The 20937-nt window shown below is 40.4% G+C and overlaps 1 protein-coding gene, 1 non-coding gene and 1 pseudogene across 2 annotated transcripts; 2 read left to right on the forward strand and 1 right to left on the reverse strand.

Annotated features, from left to right (window-relative positions):
• Positions 1-9741: 9741 nt before the first annotated feature.
• On the forward strand, positions 9742-9848 carry LOC113743133 (small nucleolar RNA R71). The gene has a single exon (XR_003461018.2). It is a non-coding gene; the product is annotated as a small nucleolar RNA R71 (small nucleolar RNA).
• A 2307-nt stretch (positions 9849-12155) lies between these two features.
• On the reverse strand, positions 12156-15743 carry LOC140006958 (uncharacterized). The gene has a single exon (XM_072049633.1). The coding sequence runs from the start codon at positions 15741-15743 to the stop codon at positions 12156-12158; it is 3588 nt and encodes a 1195-aa protein (XP_071905734.1).
• A 2905-nt stretch (positions 15744-18648) lies between these two features.
• On the forward strand, positions 18649-20040 carry LOC140006960 (wall-associated receptor kinase-like 9; annotated as a pseudogene).
• The last annotated feature ends 897 nt before the right edge of the window (positions 20041-20937 follow it).

The following is a 20937-nucleotide window of genomic DNA, read 5'->3' on the forward strand; positions in this document are numbered from 1 at the left end:
AATAAATGGAAAGACCAGGGTGGACTTGAAAGTCTTCCCTTGCGGAGTCATTATGTCTTTAGCATGAGCAGCCCCGTAAAGACGTGGACCTCAATGTCATCAGCGACTACTGTGACAGCTTCCCCAGTAAACTCCATACACAAATGAAGCTGAAAATTATTGCCCAACAAATAGTCCTTTACGTCTTGACTGCATTCATTTGAAGTCAACCGTCCTATTTGGGGTCTACAGAAGAAGTTTCAATTGTAAAATGCGTAGGCCTTCTGCGCGTTTACTGACTAAGTCTTCCCTTTACTTTTTTTTTTTTTTTTTTTCGTCGAAACGTTAGCTTTTTATATAAATAACCGTAACCTTTACAGTATTTGGACAAAGGTCCAAACAAACGGGCAAGCTGCCCCGCAAGATCACTGATGCCTAGCATCAAGATTGGGATTCACCCATTCTTCATCTATCCAGATGTTTAGAGCATAAATGCTTAGCTTAATACATTCTTGACAGGTGTCGTGCCTGTGCAATAATAAATACCTGTTTAAGAAAAATAAATTTTCTGTGTATAGTAGTAAACAGGGTCGAATCCACAGGGATTGGAAAAAATTCGATTCTTTTTAAATTCGAGACACGGGGGATTTTTATCAGATAAAACTAAAAATAAATAATTAAACAATTTAACTAAAAAATAATTAAACAATTTAACCAAAAATAAATAAATAATTAATACGAATGTAAATGGCAATTAAATAAATAATAAATAAATTCTAGCCAAGGATACAACTACGTAGACACAGTCCATGTCAAATTGCACATCGGGCCCTTGATATCCAATTAACAAAATAATCCCATGGAAATTAAAATAGAAAACATGCAAATATTAACAAATTAAGGAACACGTAAAATTAATTAGATCTCACAGATATATGGGACTGCGTCGTCGCGTTGATCCTTGACTAGATGAGAAAATTAGCCACGCCTCATAAGAAAATCTTCACACAATTCAATTGAATTTAAAGACATCATCTTTCTTCGATAATTGAGAGAGTGAATAACAAAGCTTTCGGAAGAGAATAAGAAAATTGCACACTAGAATTCAACAAGCCAAAACAACTCCCTATTCTCTCCTCCGGAACATCCCTCGGAGAGAAAACTAAAACTCCTCTTCCCAGACGGAAGAGAAGAAGAAAAACTAACTCCGGAAATGTGCGGCTCTCCCACGCATAAAAACAAGCCAATTCGAAACTTCACTCCACGCTCACAAAAGAAAACATTCCTTCCCTACCTAATCAACTCCACCGAAAACAAAAGCAAAGCCAACTATGGTTTGTCGGTTTCCTTTGACCAAGTGCACAAGTTCACAAATAAGAGAGCAAACCAAAAATGTGTCTTTACACAATGGTCAAGTCTTCACGGTCCCCACCTAATTGAGATGCTGGCCAGTCAAATGCAATTCAATTCCTTTTCATCATAGAAAGAAATGGACGTTGGTTTACACCATGCATGTGGGCCAATTGTATAGAGTTTCACAATAATCTTTTCAGGAAGGTTTCTGCTCCACTTTAATTTGCGGTCCCCACCAATTTTGATATGTTGTCTAGTCAAATTGAATTCCCAAATGCAATTCCATTCTTTCTCGTTGGTTTGCACCCGAATTGTGTAAAGCTTCACAATAATCTTCTCAAGAGGTTTCTGCTCCAATTTCTGAAATTATATCCAAATACCAAATATAAATATATATTGACAATTAAAGCAAATTAAAGCAATATTTGGCAAGAATAAAAAGGAAAATTAACAATAAAATTACTAACAATTAACATCCTATCAATTCCCCCCACACTTAAATCATGCTTGTCCTCAAGCATGAGAACAACTAAATTCAATAATGGCTAACTCTCATTTCATTTACTGCCAAGTTGCGTTTATCCCAAAATCAAGTTTTAGTAGTTAAGTGTCAAGACATATTTCTCCCGGTTAGCTCCTGAAATCATAGACTCGTCCAATTCATAGCTAAGTCGTTTAAGAAATCAAAATATTAAACTAGCAAAAGTTAGCAATTGGGTCAACTGACAACCAAAATCTCAACATTGAAGAACAAGGATCGGCAGGCCAACATGATCATAAGCTTACATATTATTCTTTTATATATATATATATATATATATATATATATCTTTTTTTTTCTTTTTTTTTTTTGAATAAATGCTCAGTCCCAAGCTATTCAAGTCTTTTGACGTGAACTCTGACATTTTTAGATGAAAGAGCCCAGTTACTCAACTTTTCACAGCTTCAGGACTACCTACTCATAGATATCACCACTTTTTGACGCGAAAGTCGACACTTGTGGTGAAGACTCCCGGTTACTGGGTGATGACACTAGCGGAGTAGAGCCATTTATTAACCACAATTAAAGCACCAGAATACCAGATAATTAAAGATCATGGCCCACGTCATCTCCTAATATGGAGAACTAAGATCAACAATCGCCCAATCCACACAACAATTGCTAGTAAAATATTTATATTGCCTAAACAATTTAACCACAATTTGCACCAAGTCCTTAAACTCATGATATTCACCAAGATAATATGCTTTTACTTGCCATCTAAACAAAATTCATAGGATAAATCACAACTAGCAATAGAAGAGCGAGTTGCCACATTTATTCATCAAGACAACAATAAGAAAAGCAACAATTTAAAGAAACTCCAATCAAATCCAAATCCCCCCCACACTTAAAATATACATTGCCCTCAATGTAACAAATATATAGAAAAAGTAAGAAGAAGGGCAACGAAACTCCCCTGAAATCGTCAAGACATCGGTGGATTAGCCCCTGGGGTTGATCTGAGTCTCACCATTTTCTCCAAATATCACTCCAATGAATCACCCACAAGTTATACAAATACCCCAACACTTATAGTAAATGCAATCAATAAGCACTTGTGGTTCCAAACTCAACTACTTCAATAAGCAAATTTAAGCATTACAAGCACCTCCTAATTTAACAAACAATCTCAGCAAATTACCCACAATTGGACACAAATTACAGCAATTTAAACACAATTCGACCCAAAATCTCAACAATTGTCTCCAATTGGATAGTTAAATACACACTCAACCAATCCCAATAACCATTCAAATCAACAAACACACGCAGGAAGGAACTCCCCACAATTAAGAAACAACTCAAATGACCAACCAAAGCGCTGATAAATCCAAACTACCAATCAAGACCACAAAATAGTAGAAATTAAAATAGGACCCAAGTGACAAGTAACTCCCAAATCACCTCTAACAATTCTCGAATAAATGAACTGGCATAAGAGCCGTTAAATTTATCCCCACAGATGAAAGAAAAACCTCAAGTAGTCAAAACCCAATCAATGCTCAACAATGTAATTAACACCAGAAAATATCCGCAAATGGAGCAGCAAATAAAATTTATTCTACCCGAAATTAACTCCAGAAAATCCCCAAGTCAAATGAACTGACAGATGTGCCCCAAGACCCAAGGACCAAAAACTCAACAGAGACTCCTAAGCAATTCAACGGAAAAGGGAAAATCAAGCGAATCACTTCCTATTTTCATTCATAAAGAAACCCAAGAACAAAATCACCTCCCAAGCGATCTGGTTGAGTTTGGACAGTGAGATCGAAGTGTGAGGTAGAGGGAGAGCTAACGGTGTGGGCTGGTGGTGGTAGCGCAAGGAGAGCTGGTGGAGGTGGCGGCGCGTGCTGGGGTTGAAGTCCGTGGGCTTCAGGTGGTAGGCAGCGGAGCTTGGGCAGTCGTAGCTGGTGCAGTGGCAGCTAGGGGGCTCAAAGTGAAGTGGAGAAGAGCTGGTGGTGTGGGTTGGTAGTGGAGCTTCAGTGGTGAAGCCTGCTTGGGGTTGTTGGTGGAGAATGAAGGAAGATCTCCACGTGGCTGTGGAGCTGGTTGTGGGTAGAGAGCTGGACTGCCGTGGGTTTCAGGCAGCAGTCGGCTGCAGCTATGGACAGGGAGGAGGAAATGCGCACAGCTCTGGGGTGGTGGTGATGGAAGAAGCAGCAGGCAGCGGCTTAGCAGGGAAGCTGTGCGTCGTGTGTATGCGAGCTGGTGGTGCGACACGCGCGAGCAACGAGCAGCGTGAGCTGAACTGAGCTGAGCTAAGAGAGAGAGAGAGCTGAGATGCTGTGGAGAGCAGCGCTGTTCATGGCTGTCCGTGAGCTGGGTTGCTCAAGGCTGTGGGCTGCTGATGTGGAGCTTGGGTTGCAGGAGGTTGACGCGAGCTGGTTGTCGTGCGGTGTGAAGAGAGAGAGAAGAGGGAGGCGGTGAGGAGCTGGATGGGTGGTGGACAGTGGTGGCGATGGAGGTGAGGCGCACGAAGTGGAGAATAGAGGTTGGCGGAGAGCGCGAGGAAGAAGAAAACACGGACAGCGGGAAGAAGAAGAAAGAAAAGAAAAAGAAAGAAAGAAAAAGAAAAGAAAGAAAAGAGAAAAAGAAAGGAAAAAAAATAGTTTTTGATCTTACAGTTTTTTTTTTTAAATTCAGAATTGAATTGCGGAAAAACTAAAACAAATGTTAAGAAGGAAAATAACAGCATTTTGATTTTTTTTTTTTAGTTCGTCAAACATGGCGTGAGCATGCCAAGATTAGAAAACATTCTCTGTCCTTGAGAATCAGTTTTTGAACATTAATACGTGCCCTCTCCTCGTGGGCACGCCAAGATTCCACTTCCGAATGTTGAGATTTTACTAACATGGCGTGGGCATGTCATGTTTTAGAAACATCCTCTGACCTTGAAGTTGGAATTTGTAAGATTAATGCGTGCCCTCTCTGTGCGGGTACGCCATGATCACCTGTCCTGATCATAGTAGAGAAAATATCAAGTTTAAGCAATACCCAAATGAGAAACGACATATTTAACGAATTGAACAACAAAAACCAACAAAATCAAAAATTGGGTTGCCTCCCAAAAGCGCCTTTCTTTAACGTCTTTGGCTAGACGGAGTCCAGAACTTGCTTAAACTAAGCAAATCGGGTCTTCCAGTTGCATCATCTCCACCCGTTCAATTGGAAATCCTTCATAATACGGCTTGAGACGGTGACCATTCACCACAAATTTCTTCTCCGTTTTCAAACTTTGGATCTCTACTGCACCTTAATGAAAGACATTAGTCACAACAAAAGGGCCAATCCAACGAGAACGTAATTTACCTGGAAATAGTTTCAATTTGGAGTGGTATAGTAAAACTTTTTGCCCGCAGACGAATGTCTTCCTAGAGATCTGTTGATCATGAAAGATCCGATTCTTCTCTTTATAGATCACTGCATTCTCGTATGCTTCATTTCGGATTTCTTCCAACTCTTGTAATTGCAACTTCCTTTGAATTCCGCCCTCCTCGATATCCATATTGCATTGCTTGACCGCCCAAAACGCTCTATGCTCAAACTCTACCGGGAGATGACATGGTTTTCCAAATACCAATCGGTAAGGGGACATGCCAATAGGTGTCTTGTATGCCGTCCTATATGCCCATAGTGCATCCTCTAGTCTCACACTCCAATCCTTCCTATCGGGTCGGACCATCTTTTCTAGAATTGATTTGATCTCTCGGTTCGATGCTTCCGCCTGACCATTTGTCTGAGGATGGTAGGATGTAGAGACTTTGTGCAATACACCATATCTCCTAAAAATTGCAGCTATCATTTTGTTGCAGAAATGAGTACCCCGATCACTTACAATTGCTCGCGGCATCCCAAAGCGAACAAAAATATTAGACTTAACGAATTCTGCAACCACTTTGGAATCATTAGTGCGGGTGGCCTTTGCTTCTACCCACTTCGAAACATAATCTACAGCAAGCAATATATACAAAAAACCAAAGGACGAAGGAAAAGGACCCATAAAATCAATGCCCCAAACGTCAAAAATTTCAACAAAAATCATTGGGGTTTGAATCATTTGATCCCTACGAGAGATATTACCCACTCTTTGACACTTATCACATGACTTACAAAATGAGTAGGCATCCTTGAATAGAGTTGGCCAATAGAATCCACTCTCTAGCACCTTACGAGCCGTTCTCTTTGGTCCAAAGTGACATCCACATGCAAAAGAGTGACAATAGGCTAAAATAGATTGAAATTCAGCTTCACTTACACATCTACGGATGATTTGATCGGCGCCCCGCTTCCAGAGGTAAGAATCATCCCAAATGTAAGACTTTGCATCACTTTTCAACTTGTCTCTCTTTGCCTTAGGCTATCCTGTAGGAAATTTGTCGGTGACTAGAAAATTAACAATATCTGCATACCAAGGCAAAGATGAATTAATAGAAAATAAATGCTCCTCGGGGAATGCTTCTCTCAGTGGGATGTCATCTTCGACGACTTGTACTCGACTCAAGTGATCTGCTACCAGATTCTCCGCCCCTTTCTTATCTCGGATCTCCAGGTTGAACTCTTGTAGCAACAATATCCACCGTATCAATCGCGGTTTTGCCTCTTTTTTGGTCAACAGATACCGCAAAGCTGCATGATCAGAAAAAATAATAACTTTAGCACCAAGTAAATAAGACCGAAATTTTTCTAAGGCAAAAACAACTGCTAAAAGCTCCTTTTCGGTGGTTGAATAGTTCAATTGAGATCCGTTCAAGGCTCGAGATGCGTAGTAGATAGCATGAGCTGCCTTTCCTACTCTTTGACCCAATACCGCACCCACTGCATAGTCACTGGCATCGCACATGATCTCGAATGGGAGGTTCCAGTCAGAGGGTTGGATAATAGGTGAGGTGGTCAATAACTCCTTTAACTTATTGAATGCCCCCTTACATGTTTCATCAAATTCGAAGGATACATCCTTTTGCAAAAGTTGGAACAAAGGTGCTCCAATTTTCGAGAAATCCTTGATGAACCTTCTATAGAAACCTGCGTGACCCAAGAAGGAACGAACTTCCCGCACAGTCGCGGGGTAAGGTAAAGTAGATATAACATCTATTTTTGCCTTATCAACATCAATACCTGTAGATGATACAACATGACCCAAAACTATCCCGTGTTCAACCATAAAATGACATTTTTCCCAATTAAGCACGAGATTAGTTTCTATACACCTTACTAAGATCAATTTCAGGTTATCTAGACAGTTTTCAAAACTTTCATCATATACACTGAAATCGTCCATGAAAACCTCAATAATCTTCTCAACATATTCTGAAAAGATACTTACCATGCATCTTTGGAAGGTAGCAGGTGCATTACACAATCCAAATGGCATCTTTCGGTATGCAAATGTTCCAAATGGGCAGGTGAAAGTAGTCTTCTCTTGATCCTCGGGTGCGATGGCAATTTGAAAATAACCTGAAAATCCATCCAAGAAACAATAGTAAACCCGACATGCTAATCGCTCCACCATTTGGTCAATGAAAGGGAGGGGGAAATGGTCCTTTTTCGTGACGGCATTTAGCTTTCGGTAATCGATACACTGTCGCCATTCGGTGGGCTTTCGAATTGGTACGAGCTCACCCTCTTGGTTTGATTCTACCGTCACCGCCTTCTTCGGGACCACCTGTACTGGACTTACCCACGGGTTATCTGATATTGCAAATATAATTCCAACGTCCAGCAGTTTTAAAATCTCTTTCTTTACGACCTCCATCATGAGAGGATTTAATCTCCGTTGAGCTTGCCGTACGGGTTTAGCATTCTCCTCGAGTCGAATTCGGTGCATACACACCACGGGGCTAATTCCCTTGATATCGGCGATGGTCCATCCTATCGCCTGCTTATGTTCCCTAAGAACTCGAAGTAGTTTCTCTTCTTGAACCTTTGATAAACCCGCGGAGATGATCACTGGAAGTGTCTCCCCTTCACCTAAGTATACATACTTTAGGTGTTTCGGCAGTGATTTTAGTTCCAAGACAGGTGCCTGCACCACAGATGGAAGTAACCTTTTGTGAGGTTTAGGTATAAAAATGGGTGCGAGGTCATACCTTGTCTTCGTGGTTGGTAACGTTTGCAATGATCCAATCACGCATTTAAGCTCTTCACTCAACTCTACTCCAGAGGTCGTTTCGGACTCGAAGTGCCTGGTCAGAACGACCTCTAGCTCATCCCTGCCTTCAATTTCAAAAACCTCCTGTATAGCAGCGTCAATAACATTTATCGAGAAAACAGAGCCAACATTTGAATCGGATGGATATTTCATGGTCTCAAAGATGTTAAAGTGAACAATCTCACCATCAAATTTCATAGACAAAGTACCCTTATTAACATCAATTTTGGTTCGGGCTGTGCTAAAAAAGGGTCTGCCTAACAACAAAGGTGACGGATCACGGGAGTGTTCATCCTCCATGTCGAGCACATAAAAATCAGATGGAAAAACCAATTCATTAATTTTTACCAAAACATCTTCAATCAACCCGTCAGGGTATGCATTGGTCCTGTCAGCTAATTGGATTATTATCCCAGTCTCTTTCAAAGGGCCTAAGTTCAATGAAGCAGAAATGGACTTTGGCATGACATTAATCGAGGCTCCTAGGTCTAACATGGCCTTTCCAATCAAAATATTACCTATCCTACAAGAAATAGTAAACATACCTGGATCTCCGCATTTCGGTGGAAGCTTTCTTTGTAGAATTGCTGAAACATTCTCCCCAACTATAACTCGTTCATTTCCCTTCAACCGCTTGCGGTTGGCACACAGGTCCCTCAAAAATTTTGCGTACCTGGGTACTTGTTCAATCGCATCCAGTAGGGGTATGTTGATCTCCACCTTGCGAAAGATCTCCAGGACCTCTTTTTCCTTGTCTTGCTTCTTTGGTTTCTCTAACCTGCTAGGAAAGGGAGGTGGATTAGTTTTAGTTGTAGGAATTGGGTTCGAGGGTACCTTTGCATTTTTGTTGTCTGTGCCCTCCTCTTCCAATTCTTTCTCAATCCGTTTTTCGTCCTTGTCTTTAGGAATCACCGGTTTGGGTCCTTGAACTTCCTTGCCACTCCTTAAGGTCATTGCGCTTACATTCTTTGGATTTGCCTCAGGTTGAGATGGCAACTTTCCTTGAATTTGGAACTCCAAACGGTTGATTGTTATAGCCATTTGATTCATTTGATTTTGCAATGATTGCACCTGTCCCAATTGATTTCTCATGCTTTGCAGGTCTGAATCCGTCTTTTGTTGGTTAGCAAGTAATTGCTTCATCATCTCTTCCATGGACGGACTTGAGTTTGAAGAGGATGGTGGTGGTGGTGGGCGAGGATGATACTGCTGTTGGTGCCCTTGTGATCTATTTGGCACAAAGTTAGACTGCCTATTTCCTCCATAGCTAAGGTTGGGGTGATCCCTCCAACCAGGATTGTAGGTGTTTGAGTACGGGTCGTACTGCTTTCTTAGCGCGGGCACGTGGCCAGCCATGTTCACCTGTTCTGCCGTTTCTTCTTGAACCAGTGGACACATTTCCGTAGGATGACCCACGGCAGTGCACACCCCACACACTTTGGCTTGTGAAGCACTCCCCACAGCTAATTGTCTTACGAAAGATGTTAATTCGGAGATCTGCTGTTGGATAGAGGACGTTTCCACCTCATTCACCCTACGCGTCGGGATGTCTTCTCTTGAACCAAACTGCTGTGAGTTCTCAGCCATCCCTTCAATCAACTCCCATGCTCCTCGAGGGGTTTTGTTCACCAACGCCCCTCCACTTGCAGCATCGATTATGCTTCTGTCCCTGAAAAGCAACCCCTCATAGAAATATTGAATAAGCAGTTGCTCACTTATCTGATGCTGAGGGCATTTGGTGCACAGTTTCTTAAATCTCTCCCAGTACTCATAGAGAGACTCGCTAGGGTGTTGTTTGATACCACATATCTCTTTCCTTAGGCTCGCAGCTCAAGACGCCGGAAAGTACTTGTCCAGAAATTTTTTCTTCAATTGGTCCCACGTGGTGATACTACCAGGCGGTAGGTAGTAGAGCCAGTCTTTTGCGGAGTCTTTCAAAGAGAAGGGGAAGGCCCTCATCTTTATTTGCTCTTCTGTAATTCCCGGGGGTTTCATACTGTTGCAAACGACGTCGAACTCTTGCAAGTGCTTGTAGGGCTCCTCGCCTGGTAGACCATGGAAAGATGGCAAGAGATGAATTAGACCAGATTTTAGTTCAAAGGGAGTGTCATCATTTAAATTTGGAAAAGTAATGCACAAGGGCTGCTGATTTAAATCAGGAGCAGCCAACTCCCTTAGTGTTCGTGCATTTGCCATAGTGACTTTCTCTTGGTCTGAATCACTCGAATTGTCACCAGACAAATTTGTCGGCTCAACCTCTGGATCAAGTCCCTGAGGTGCAATACCGTATTGCTCTTCTCTGAGCTACCTGGTTTCTTTCCTCGTTTTACGCGCGGTCTTCTCTACTTCAAGGTCGAAAATTAATTCGCCTGTACGAGAAGAACGAGGCATAAACTAGAAAAATACCAGAAAATTAGAACAAAAATGAACTTAAAAAGAAACAAATAATTAACGCCAGTCCCCGGCAACGGCGCCAAAAATTGACAGGTGTCGTGCCTGTGCAATAATAAATACCTGCTTAAGAAAAATAAATTTTCTGTGTATAGTAGTAAGCAGGGTCGAATCCACAGGGACTAGAAAAAATTCGATTCTTTTTAAATTCGAGACACGAGGGATTTTTATCAGATAAAACTAAAAATAAATAATTAAACAATTTAACTAAAAAATAATTAAACAATTTAACCAAAAATAAATAAATAATTAATACGAATGTAAATGGAAATTAAATAAATAATAAATAAATTCTAGCCAAGGATACAACTACGTAGACACAGTCCATTCATCCGATCATTGATGCAAAGAAGGTTCACTTAATTTTATTAACAGGTTAGTTATAGTCGTCGATAAGCTCTAACGACCAGCTTTTCCTTAATTTATTGATAACCAAGGTACGACCATTGATTACCCCTAACCAGGAAATACTCCTAGGTACGACCGTAGAAATTAATTTCCTAATTGCATTAAAAACTAGAAAAGCCTAACCCAAATTAATAACACGCTACGAGGGTTATTTAAATCAGATTGTATGTTCCCCTAGTATGTGAAAATACTAATTGTCACTAATATTAACCAACTAAACAATTACGGATTTAATTGATTAATTTGACAAGAGATTAATAAGTCAAATTGCACATCGGGCCCTTGATATCCAATTAACAAAATAATCCCATGGAAATTAAAATAGAAAACATGCAAATATTAACAAATTAAGGAACACGTAAAATTAATTAAATCTCACAGATATATGGGACTGCGTCGTCGCGTTGATCCTTGACTAGATGAGAAAATTAGCCACGCCTCATAAGAAAATCTTCACACAATTCAATTGAATTTAAAGACATCATCTTTCTTCGATAATTGAGAGAGTGAATAACAAAGCTTTCGGAAGAGAATAAGAAAATTGCACACTAGAATTCAACAAGCCAAAACAACTCCCTATTCTCTCCTCCGGAACATCCCTCGAAGAGAAAACTAAAACTCCTCTTCCCAGACGGAAGAGAAGAAGAAAAACTAACTCCGGAAATGTGCGGCTCTCCCACGCATAAAAACAAGCCAATTCGAAACTTCACTCCACGCTCACAAAAGAAAACATTCCTTCCCTACCTAATCAACTCCACCGAAAACAAAAGCAAAGCCAACTATGGTTTGTCGGTTTCCTTTGACCAAGTGCACAAGTTCACAAATAAGAGAGCAAACCAAAAATGTGTTTTTACACAATGGTCAATTCTTCACGGTCCCCACCTAATTGAGATGTTGGCCAGTCAAATGCAATTCAATTCCTTTTCATCATAGAAAGAAATGGACGTTGGTTTACACCATGCATATGGGCCAATTGTATAGAGTTTCACAATAATCTTCTCAAGAAGGTTTCTGCTCCACTTTAATTTGCGGTCCCCACCAATTTTGATATGTTGTCTAGCCAAATTGAATTCCCAAATGCAATTCCATTCTTTCTCGTTGGTTTGCACCAGAATTGTGTAAAGTTTCACAATAATCTTCTCAAGAGGTTTCTGCTCCAATTTCTGAAATTATATCCAAATACCAAATATAAATATATATTGACAATTAAAGCAAATTAAAGCAATATTTGGCAAGAATAAAAAGGAAAATTAACAATAAAATTACTAACAATTAACATCCTATCAATTCTAATTTCCTAGAGTTGGCAAAAAAGATGGAGCACTGATGAAACAAGGTACAGATTGATCTAATGTCCTCTATTAATGTAGTCATCTGCTGATTGTTGAGCCTTGCTCCCTTAATGGCATCTACCACCTTGCGGTTGTCCAGTTCCATTCTGATGTTCCTCCAGCCTTGACTTCCAGCTTTCAGTAGAGCTAGCCTAACTGCAACAACCTGGTCTTGTAAGGTGTCGCCTGATAACCATTCTCTTAGTGCCCAAATTGCTTGCAATCTTCCCATGTTGTCTGTTGCTGAGATTCCAATCCCTACTGCTGCTTGCCTTTTGTCCTGACTGGTGTGGATCTTTAATATCAATCCAGCATGGCTCTCATTTTGATCTTGGTCATTCCATTGCTGTAGCTCTGTTTCTTGAGTGCTCTTCCTTGAATCTTTCCCTTTGTTAGCTTTCTCAAATTCTATCCATTCCTTCAGCGCCTTCTCAATTACCTTGGAAGGCTCCTTTTCCTTATGGTTAAACTCTCTATCGTTCTTAGCTTTCCATATCTGCCAGAGTATGTTTATGGTGAGATTGACTTGATCCTTAACACCTCTGCTGTCTTGAGCTTCCTGAATTGCTATCCACCATTTTGTAAAGCAGCCTGATAGATGTGCTATTCCATCCCATTGTACTGGTGCCAATTTCCAGATTTCCATAGCCCTATTGCATTGGAACAACATGTGCTCAATGGTTTCTTCCTTCTCCCCACATCCAGTACATATGGGATGTCCTTGCCTTGTTCTAGTATAGATTGTCTCTCTGACTGGGATACCATTGTGCAGGCATTTCCAAACAAAAACTTTCATTTTCTGACTTACATTCTGCTGCCACAATGAATTCCAGATTCTAGGATTGGTTCCTTCATAGCTTGTTCCAGCTTCTTTCCGCATTCTTGATCTCTCTGCTTCTGTTTCCTTCATCCAAATCTTATATCCAGATTGAACCGAGTACTGACCATTTTGAGAATGCTTCCACCAGTAGCTGTCCTCTATTCCAGTCATACTTATTGGTATGCTTAGTATTCTCTCAGCATCTTGTGGATTGAAAGTTTTGAATACCAGCACTCTATTCCATCTGTTATTCCTGATCAGTTCAGAGACATACTCCAGTTGACACCCCTGTGGTTGAACTGATGTTGGTCTTCCTTCAGGTCTATCTGGAATCCAGTTGTCCCACCAAATTCTGGTTCCTTTTCCGTTGCCAATTTTCCTCCTAATTCCTGCTTGCATATCCTTTCTGATATCTGCTAAACTCTGCCAGATCCAAGATGCATTCTGAGGCACCTTGCATTTGAAAATAGATTGCTTGGGGTAGTACTTTCCTTTTAACACTTTACTAACTAACAAATTTGGTTGCGTTATCAGTTTCCAAACTTGTTTAGCCAGAAGAGCTTTGTTAAACAGTTGCAGATCTTTGAACCCCATCCCTCCCTTGCTTCTTTTCTCTGTCATCTTCTTCCAGCTTATCCAGTGAAGCTTTTTCTTACCATCAGTATCACCCCACCAATAGTCTGCCATTTTCGAGCTTATTTCTCTGCACAGCTTTGAATTTAGTCTGAAACAGGACATTGTGTAGGCAGGCATGGCCATTGCCACAGCTTTGAGCGTAATCTCTTTCCCTGCCTGGCTCAGAAGCTTATTTTTCCATCCTTGCAGTTTCTTATCTATAGAGTTCCTTATGAATCCAAAAACCTGGCTCTTAGATTTTGTAATAATCATGGGCAGTCCCAGGTATTTGCCTTGCTCTACCTGTTTAATTGACCCCAGCGCCTGACAAACCTCATTCCTCACATCTGGCATTGTATTTTTGCTAAAGAACACTGATGACTTTTCCAAGTTAATAAGCTGCCCAGTTGCCTCTTCATACTCTTTAAGTATCATGATCAGTTTCTCAGCTTCTTGTTTACTAGCTTTGCAGAACACCAAGGAGTCATCAGCAAAGAATAGATGAGTGATGACTGGCGCCCCCCTGCTGATTTTAACTCCTGTTAACTCCTTCCCCATCTTTGCTTTCTGTAATAAGCTTGATAGTCCTTCTGAGCATAACAAAAATAAGTAAGGAGATAGAGGATCTCCTTGCCTGATACCTCTTGAAGGTGTAATAAGCTCCTTGTGTTCGCCATTAATGTTGAAGGAATAGGTAACTGAGCTGATACATGATATGATCCAATTTATCCAAGTAGAGCAGAATCGCATTTTCTCCATTATTGCCTTCAAAAATCTCCATTCTACCCTGTCATAGGCCTTAGACATATCTAGTTTCACAGCCATATATCCCATTCTACCATGCCTTTTATTTTTGAGAAAATGCATCAATTCATGGGACAAGATGACGTTGTCTAGGATTTGCCTACCTGGTACAAATGCAGACTGACTTTTACTAATGCATCTACTGAGATAAGGCTTGAGTCTGTTAACAAGGATTTTAGCTAGTGCTTTGTAAACCACTTGGCAAAGACTAATAGGCCTATACTGGTTAATCTCTGTGGGGCATTCAACTTTTGGGATCAGAGAGATAACAGTATGGTTTATGGCCTTTAGAATGACACCATCATGGAAGAAACCTTGGATTGCATTTACTAGATCCTTTTTGATAAGACTCCAGAATTTTTGGAAAAAGAGGGGGGACATGCCATCACTACCAGGAGCCTTATTAGGATCCATAGAGAAGAATGCATTCTTTATCTCATTTTCATCCACTTTTTTAGTCAGTTCCTTGTTCATTTGTTCAGTTATAGTGATAGGAATCCCTTCTAAGATCTCATCAAGCTCCCCAGCTGCCGTGGACTTGAACAATTCACCATAGTATTTAGCAACTTCTCTACCCAGCTCATCCTCATTTGCTGTCCAATCACCACACGCCTTTCTTAACTTGTGCAATCTATTCCTTTTCCTCCTCCCCTTCACTGTTGCATGGAAGAATTGAGTATTTTTATCCCCTTCCTTCAGCCAGCTTATTCTAGATTTCTGGTTCCAAAAAGCTTCTTCCTCATTATAAGCCACTTTTAGCTGTTTTTTCATTTCCTGTACTTGCTGTCTTTTATCATCTGATGTCGATGCCTTAATGTCTTCAATCTGTTTTTTGCACCATTTAATCTTTTCAAACGAGTTCCCTTTCTTGCAGCTACTCCATTTCAATAACTCCACCCTGCAGCTTTTTATTTTCTCCTTCACCTTAAACCATCTTGTTCCTTTACAGGGGATACTCCATGCCTTCTGGATCACTCCTTCTATTTCTTCTTTCTGCAGCCATCTCTTATCAAACTGGAACCTTTTTTTCCTTCTCTTTTTTTCTCTCTGGGTTTCCAGCACCAGCATACTATGGTCTGAAGCATGAGATTCAATGTGTGTGCAATAGGCTTCATCAAAACATTGTGACCATTCTACATTGCATAATCCCCTATCTAATCTTTCTTTTACTTCCCCAATCCCATACCAGTTGTTACTCCACGTCCATGGCTTCCCTTCATAGCCCACATCTATCAACTGGTTATTATTAATGAAATTCCTAAAATCTTGGAAACTTCTATTATCCCTCATCCTACCACCCATTTTTCATCGTTGGAGATAATATCATTGAAATCACCCATGATAATCCATTTTTTCCCCCACCCTGTTTTTCTTCTGTTAATTACTTCCCACTGCCCCCTTCTTATAAGACTATCACAGCTGGCATATATTCCAATGAACCACCAGTTTTTCTTCTTCTCCTCATCTTCCACTTTTGCCTCAATTGTGAAAGCTGTTCCTAGTACTTCAGAGATCTTCACTTCATTGTTCCAAAAAAGTGCCATACCTCCCACTTTGTTCATGGCTTCAACTATAAAGTTGTTCTCAAACTTCAAAATTTTTTTGACTTTTTCCATGTAATTTTTCCTATTTTTTGTTTCGCTCAGGAAAATTAAATTTGGGGAGAGGAGTCTGTTTTCCTCCTTCAAATGGGGAACTGTCAAGGGGCTCCCAGCACCTTGGCAGTTCCACACCAGAGCTCTCATGGTTGATTGAGAGACCATGTTGGGCTGGCCTCTTCCTCCCATCTGCTCCTGCTGCTGTTTTCCTCCTCTCCTTTTATTCTATTCTTTTTATAAGCCTGATCAGGTGCGTCCAATTCCTCCATTTCCTCATCAACAATGTAAAACTTTCTCTTGATGTTCAGTCCAGTTCCAGTTCCCAAATTTTGGATCTCTTTCAGAGGATGTCTTCCTCCAGTGTTTGTCTTATTCAGCAGTTTCACTCTTCTTCCTCTCTTAGTACCACCTCCTTTCAATTGATCAGGTTCCTCCCCATCAACCTGCATATCTATTTCCTGACTTAATCCTTCAACCATCTGGTGTCCTTTATTCCTGTTCCCCAACTCTCCCGTCTGTGCTAGTGTCTCCATTGGTACTATCTCTTCCCCCCTTCCACTCTCCACATGAACAGAAAGACTTCCTTCCTCTTTTCTCACCTCCTCCATCTTCTTTACTTTCCCAGTTTCCAATACATCCTGTGATTTCTCATCCTCCATCCCTGGTCTCTGATCTCTCTCCCTAGACCCTCCCCCCTGCCTTGCACCACTATATCTGTGCTTATAGTTTCTGTCACTTCTTTCTCCTTATCAGTCCTGGGAATTGTTACATCATTTACTACAGCTTTTCCACCTCTTTTCTTTATCCATTCTCCATTTTGAAATCCCCACACCTGTTTCTCTGGGATGTACGTATTGGATGTACTATCCTTCTGAGGGGAGCCTTTCCCAACTTGGGCTCTCAGCCAGGGACCAAATTGATTTTCCTGTTGCCCTTTTCTTATAGCCACCACATTTTTGCATTTCCTTTCACTGTGGCCAATTATTCCGCAGTTGTAACAGAAATCTGGTACCCTTTCATATCTGAAACTAATCCATTTTGTTACTCCATTCATCTTAACTGCAACTCCTCTGAGCAACGGCTGAGTCATATCAGCAGTCACTAGCATCTTAAGATGTTTTCCTTCCTTACCTCCAGAGTGAGGTATTAACACTTCCTTGACTTCCTTAAACACCTTGCCTATTTTCCTCCCAACTTCCTTAGAAATCCAGTGGATTGGCAAGTTCCAAGCTTGTACCCATATTGGTGCGAATTTAAAGGCCTCAGGGTTTTCCTCAATTCCTTTCTCCCATCTGTTTAACACTAATATTTGACTATCAATCAGCCAAGGCCCTCCATTAAGTATTCTTAACCTGTTCTCCTGGTCAGGTATGAAAAACTGGAATAGATTAGGCCCCAATTCAGTTATAGTGAGATCCTTAGGATATCCCCAAGCTACAGTGACAAAATTCTTAACTCCCGTAAAATTTGCCACTTTTTCTCCTCTTATCTTCCCAATGAGACTAGTCATACATTCGGAAACTCCTAGATCTACATCATCCAGCTCCAACCATGCTCCATCCTGTTCTAAGTTGGACAGAGCAAATTTTTTCAAAACCTCCTCCAGTTCATCCGCCATGGAGCTTAGGAGATCTAAGAGGGATTCCTCTAACTATATCAATGCAAATGATAGAATTTGACAAACTAGTAGGAAAAGGAAATACAGACTACACTCTTCTAAATGTAAAAACACTTTCAGATAGGCAAATGCAACTCTAATCGTGCATGTGAATATGCATGAAGCAGGCACAGTAGAGCAGAACAAGACTGTTGTACCTTGATTATGGGTGGCCTAGATTTGAAACAAACATTTGCTGTCTTGGTGTGGCCGACCACCTTTTTGCTTCCTCCTTTATGGTTGGCCTTTCTATCAACCCTTCAAGTCTATTGCATCCTCAAAGTTTTAAAGTATCTTTTTGGTTTTTCTAGATTCCTCAACTTCCGCACTTCAAAGGTTGTTGTCTGGTTACAGAATTTTGGCAACTATAATTGGGAATCAGAAGTATGTTGAGCTTAACAGATATCTGATCGAGTGAATAGGTGCTGGTAGCGTTTGAGCGGGGGTTTTGGAATTTGAAATTTCACTCTCCCACCCAGAGGAGAAAAAGGTCTCAGCTAGAGAGAGAAAGCTCTCAAGTAGAGAGAAATTTTTTTTACTGATTTCCTTCCCTTTACTTCGAATGCCTATAAAACGACCCTATAGGCAGTTCGAAGTCCTTTGTAGTGCACAATTAACAATTGCAACTTTCTCTTCCGTAAAGGGAAACTTGCTTCTTTGAAAAACCATTCTAATGGGCTTCAATCGGTTGATTTTACCGATGCTCTTGCATTTGGTAATTGCCTTACTGCTCTCTTCCGCTTCAACTTTGACACCCCCACCAAGGACATAAAGAACTACAGCCACACATAGGAAAGGCACATTAATACGTAGAAAACTTAGACAAGTAAACCTTTTCCTCTTTCTCAGCCCAAAAATCTCCCGGCCAAAGCCACCACCCACAAGAACTTCAACTGGCAACTCGTTTGAAACCAATCTTTCAGTGTGTGTTAACTGTAATATGCACCGTGCTTGTACAACAACAGTCTCGACTCTAAAAATTTGCAATCATTGCAATATCGGATTTGTACAGGTACTTTTGCGGGTGTTGGCGTACTATTTCTCATGATAGCTACTTATACCTTGTACAAAGTAGTGAAAAAGAGACGCAACAAAAAGCGCCAAGAGAAATTTTTTAAACGAAATGGAGGTCTTTTGTTGCAACACCAGTTATCTGCTGATGAAGGTGGGGTTGAGAAAACAATGCTATTCTCTGCTAAAGAATTGAACAAGGCCAGTGATGGATTCAATGAAAATCGCATACTAGGTCAAGGAGGTCAAGGTACAGTTTACAAAGGGATGCTAACGGATGGCAGAATCGTAGCAATCAAGAAGTCAAAAAAGGTTGATGAAAACCAATTGGGGCAATTCATCAACGAGGTTGTCTTGCTTTCACAAATCAATCATAAGAATGTGGTAAAGCTTCTAGGTTGTTGTCTGGAGACTGAAGTCCCACTACTAGTTTATGAATTTATCCCTAATGGAACCCTCTTTACCCTCATACATAATGGAAATAATGAGGAGCTTCCCTTGACTTGGAATTTGAGACTAAGAATAGCCATCGAGGTAGCAGGAGCATTGGCGTATCTACACTCAGCAGTTCAATTCCAATCTTCCACAGAGATATCAAATCCAGCAATATACTTTTGGATGAAAAATACATAGCAAAAGTATCAGACTTTGGAACTTCAAGGTCTGTGACAATTGACAAAACTCACTTAACTACTGTAGTTAAAGGGACTTTTGGCTATTTGGATCCAGAATATTTCCAGTCAAGCCAATTTACAGAGAAAAGTGATGTTTACAGCTGGGGTGGTCCTTGCTGAGCTTTTGACAAGACAAAAGCCAATATCCTCAGCAGCAACAGATGAAGATTCTAACTTGAGTTTGGCAACAAGGTTCCTGATATCCATGGAACAGGATTCTCTCAGAAATATTCTTGATCCTGAGCTCATAAATCAAGGGAATGAACAGGAGATCACAGCAGTTGCTAAACTTGCACAACGATGCTTAAACTTAAATGGGAAGAAAAGGCCAACTATGAAGGAAGTTGCCATTGGATTGGAAAGCATGAAACTATCATCAGTGCAGTCAACTATTCCAGAAAATTTTCAAAGTCCAAGCCACATTGAGGGAGAATCTGTCGTGTTTTCTGATAACAAATTATACATGGACAACTGAAGGTGATAGCTTTAGATCTGTTTCGGATGTCGATCCACTTATGAATAAGCACTAGTTCATTACTCTGTTAGTGGTTAGAGTTGTACATTAAGTTCCCAGATATGCTCATACTGGCCATGTCATGCCTTGGGCATCCTGAAATTTGTTATGGTAACAAATAAGGAGTTTATGTTTTCTAAAATAACTTTGATTATGAAAAATTTTTCATACTAACGTAATTCTTCAATGCTTCTTTTAGTGCCATGTGAATTTCTAACTGGCCATCATGCCCATCACTGGGAAGATCACCTATGGAACTTTTGCTTAATTCAGCTTTTAAGTTTAGCCATATTCTTTGAACTTCATTTAGTTCATGGTTGCTAGTTTCATTAATAATTTCATAATTCAGTATCATAAGTCGATGGCTACTCTGTCCATATTTAGTATAGTTGAAAGGCCTAAAATGAATTCAAAACAGCAGTATTTTCGCAAAGTTCCAACCCATTCTCAATTAGCATTCCATCATAAATATTGGCACGAAATTACACATCGACTTCTATAATACTTCTTCATAAAGCCTACACTCTTTTATCAGTACAGTGAAAATTAAATAAAAAAAAATCTTGCTTGCTTCTGAGTGCTAAACTGACTAAAACATTATCCCTCATTATATATATTGGCCCAAGATCGATTATTGTCTATCACTGTAGGTTCTTTTTAAGTTTTTGACTCACCAGCAAAAAATTTCAAAGCGCAAAACACAATAAAGAAGCTGCGAACATATCAATGGCGAATCCTCTCTCTCCTGAAGCCGAACTAGATGAATGTGTCAGTGTTGCCCACAAGGCTGGAGGAAATCATCGGAAGATGCCTACCGTGGCCAAAGGAGACGAATCAAGTCCTGTGAAAAGAATGGTGAGGGTCGAGTTACAGAGGCCGAAATCAGAGCAAAGGAAGCCATGCTTTCAATTATTTTAAAGATGTTCCCTTCTCATGCAGTACTGGAGAAGAAACAAAGTGGAGTAATCTTCAGGCCATGGCAGAAGGGGCGGCTGCTCCTGATTTTGTTTGGGATTTGGACCTTGTTCAT

The sequence above is a fragment of the Coffea arabica genome, chromosome 1e (assembly GCF_036785885.1).
Source record: "Coffea arabica cultivar ET-39 chromosome 1e, Coffea Arabica ET-39 HiFi, whole genome shotgun sequence".
NCBI classification, from domain to species: Eukaryota; Viridiplantae; Streptophyta; class Magnoliopsida; order Gentianales; family Rubiaceae; genus Coffea; species Coffea arabica.

Bases quoted from the DNA above. Each gene is read 5' to 3' on its own strand.
- LOC140006958 (XM_072049633.1), bottom strand. From the start codon at position 15,743: ATGAGGGATAATAGAAGTTTCCAAGATTTTAGGAATTTCATTAATAAT.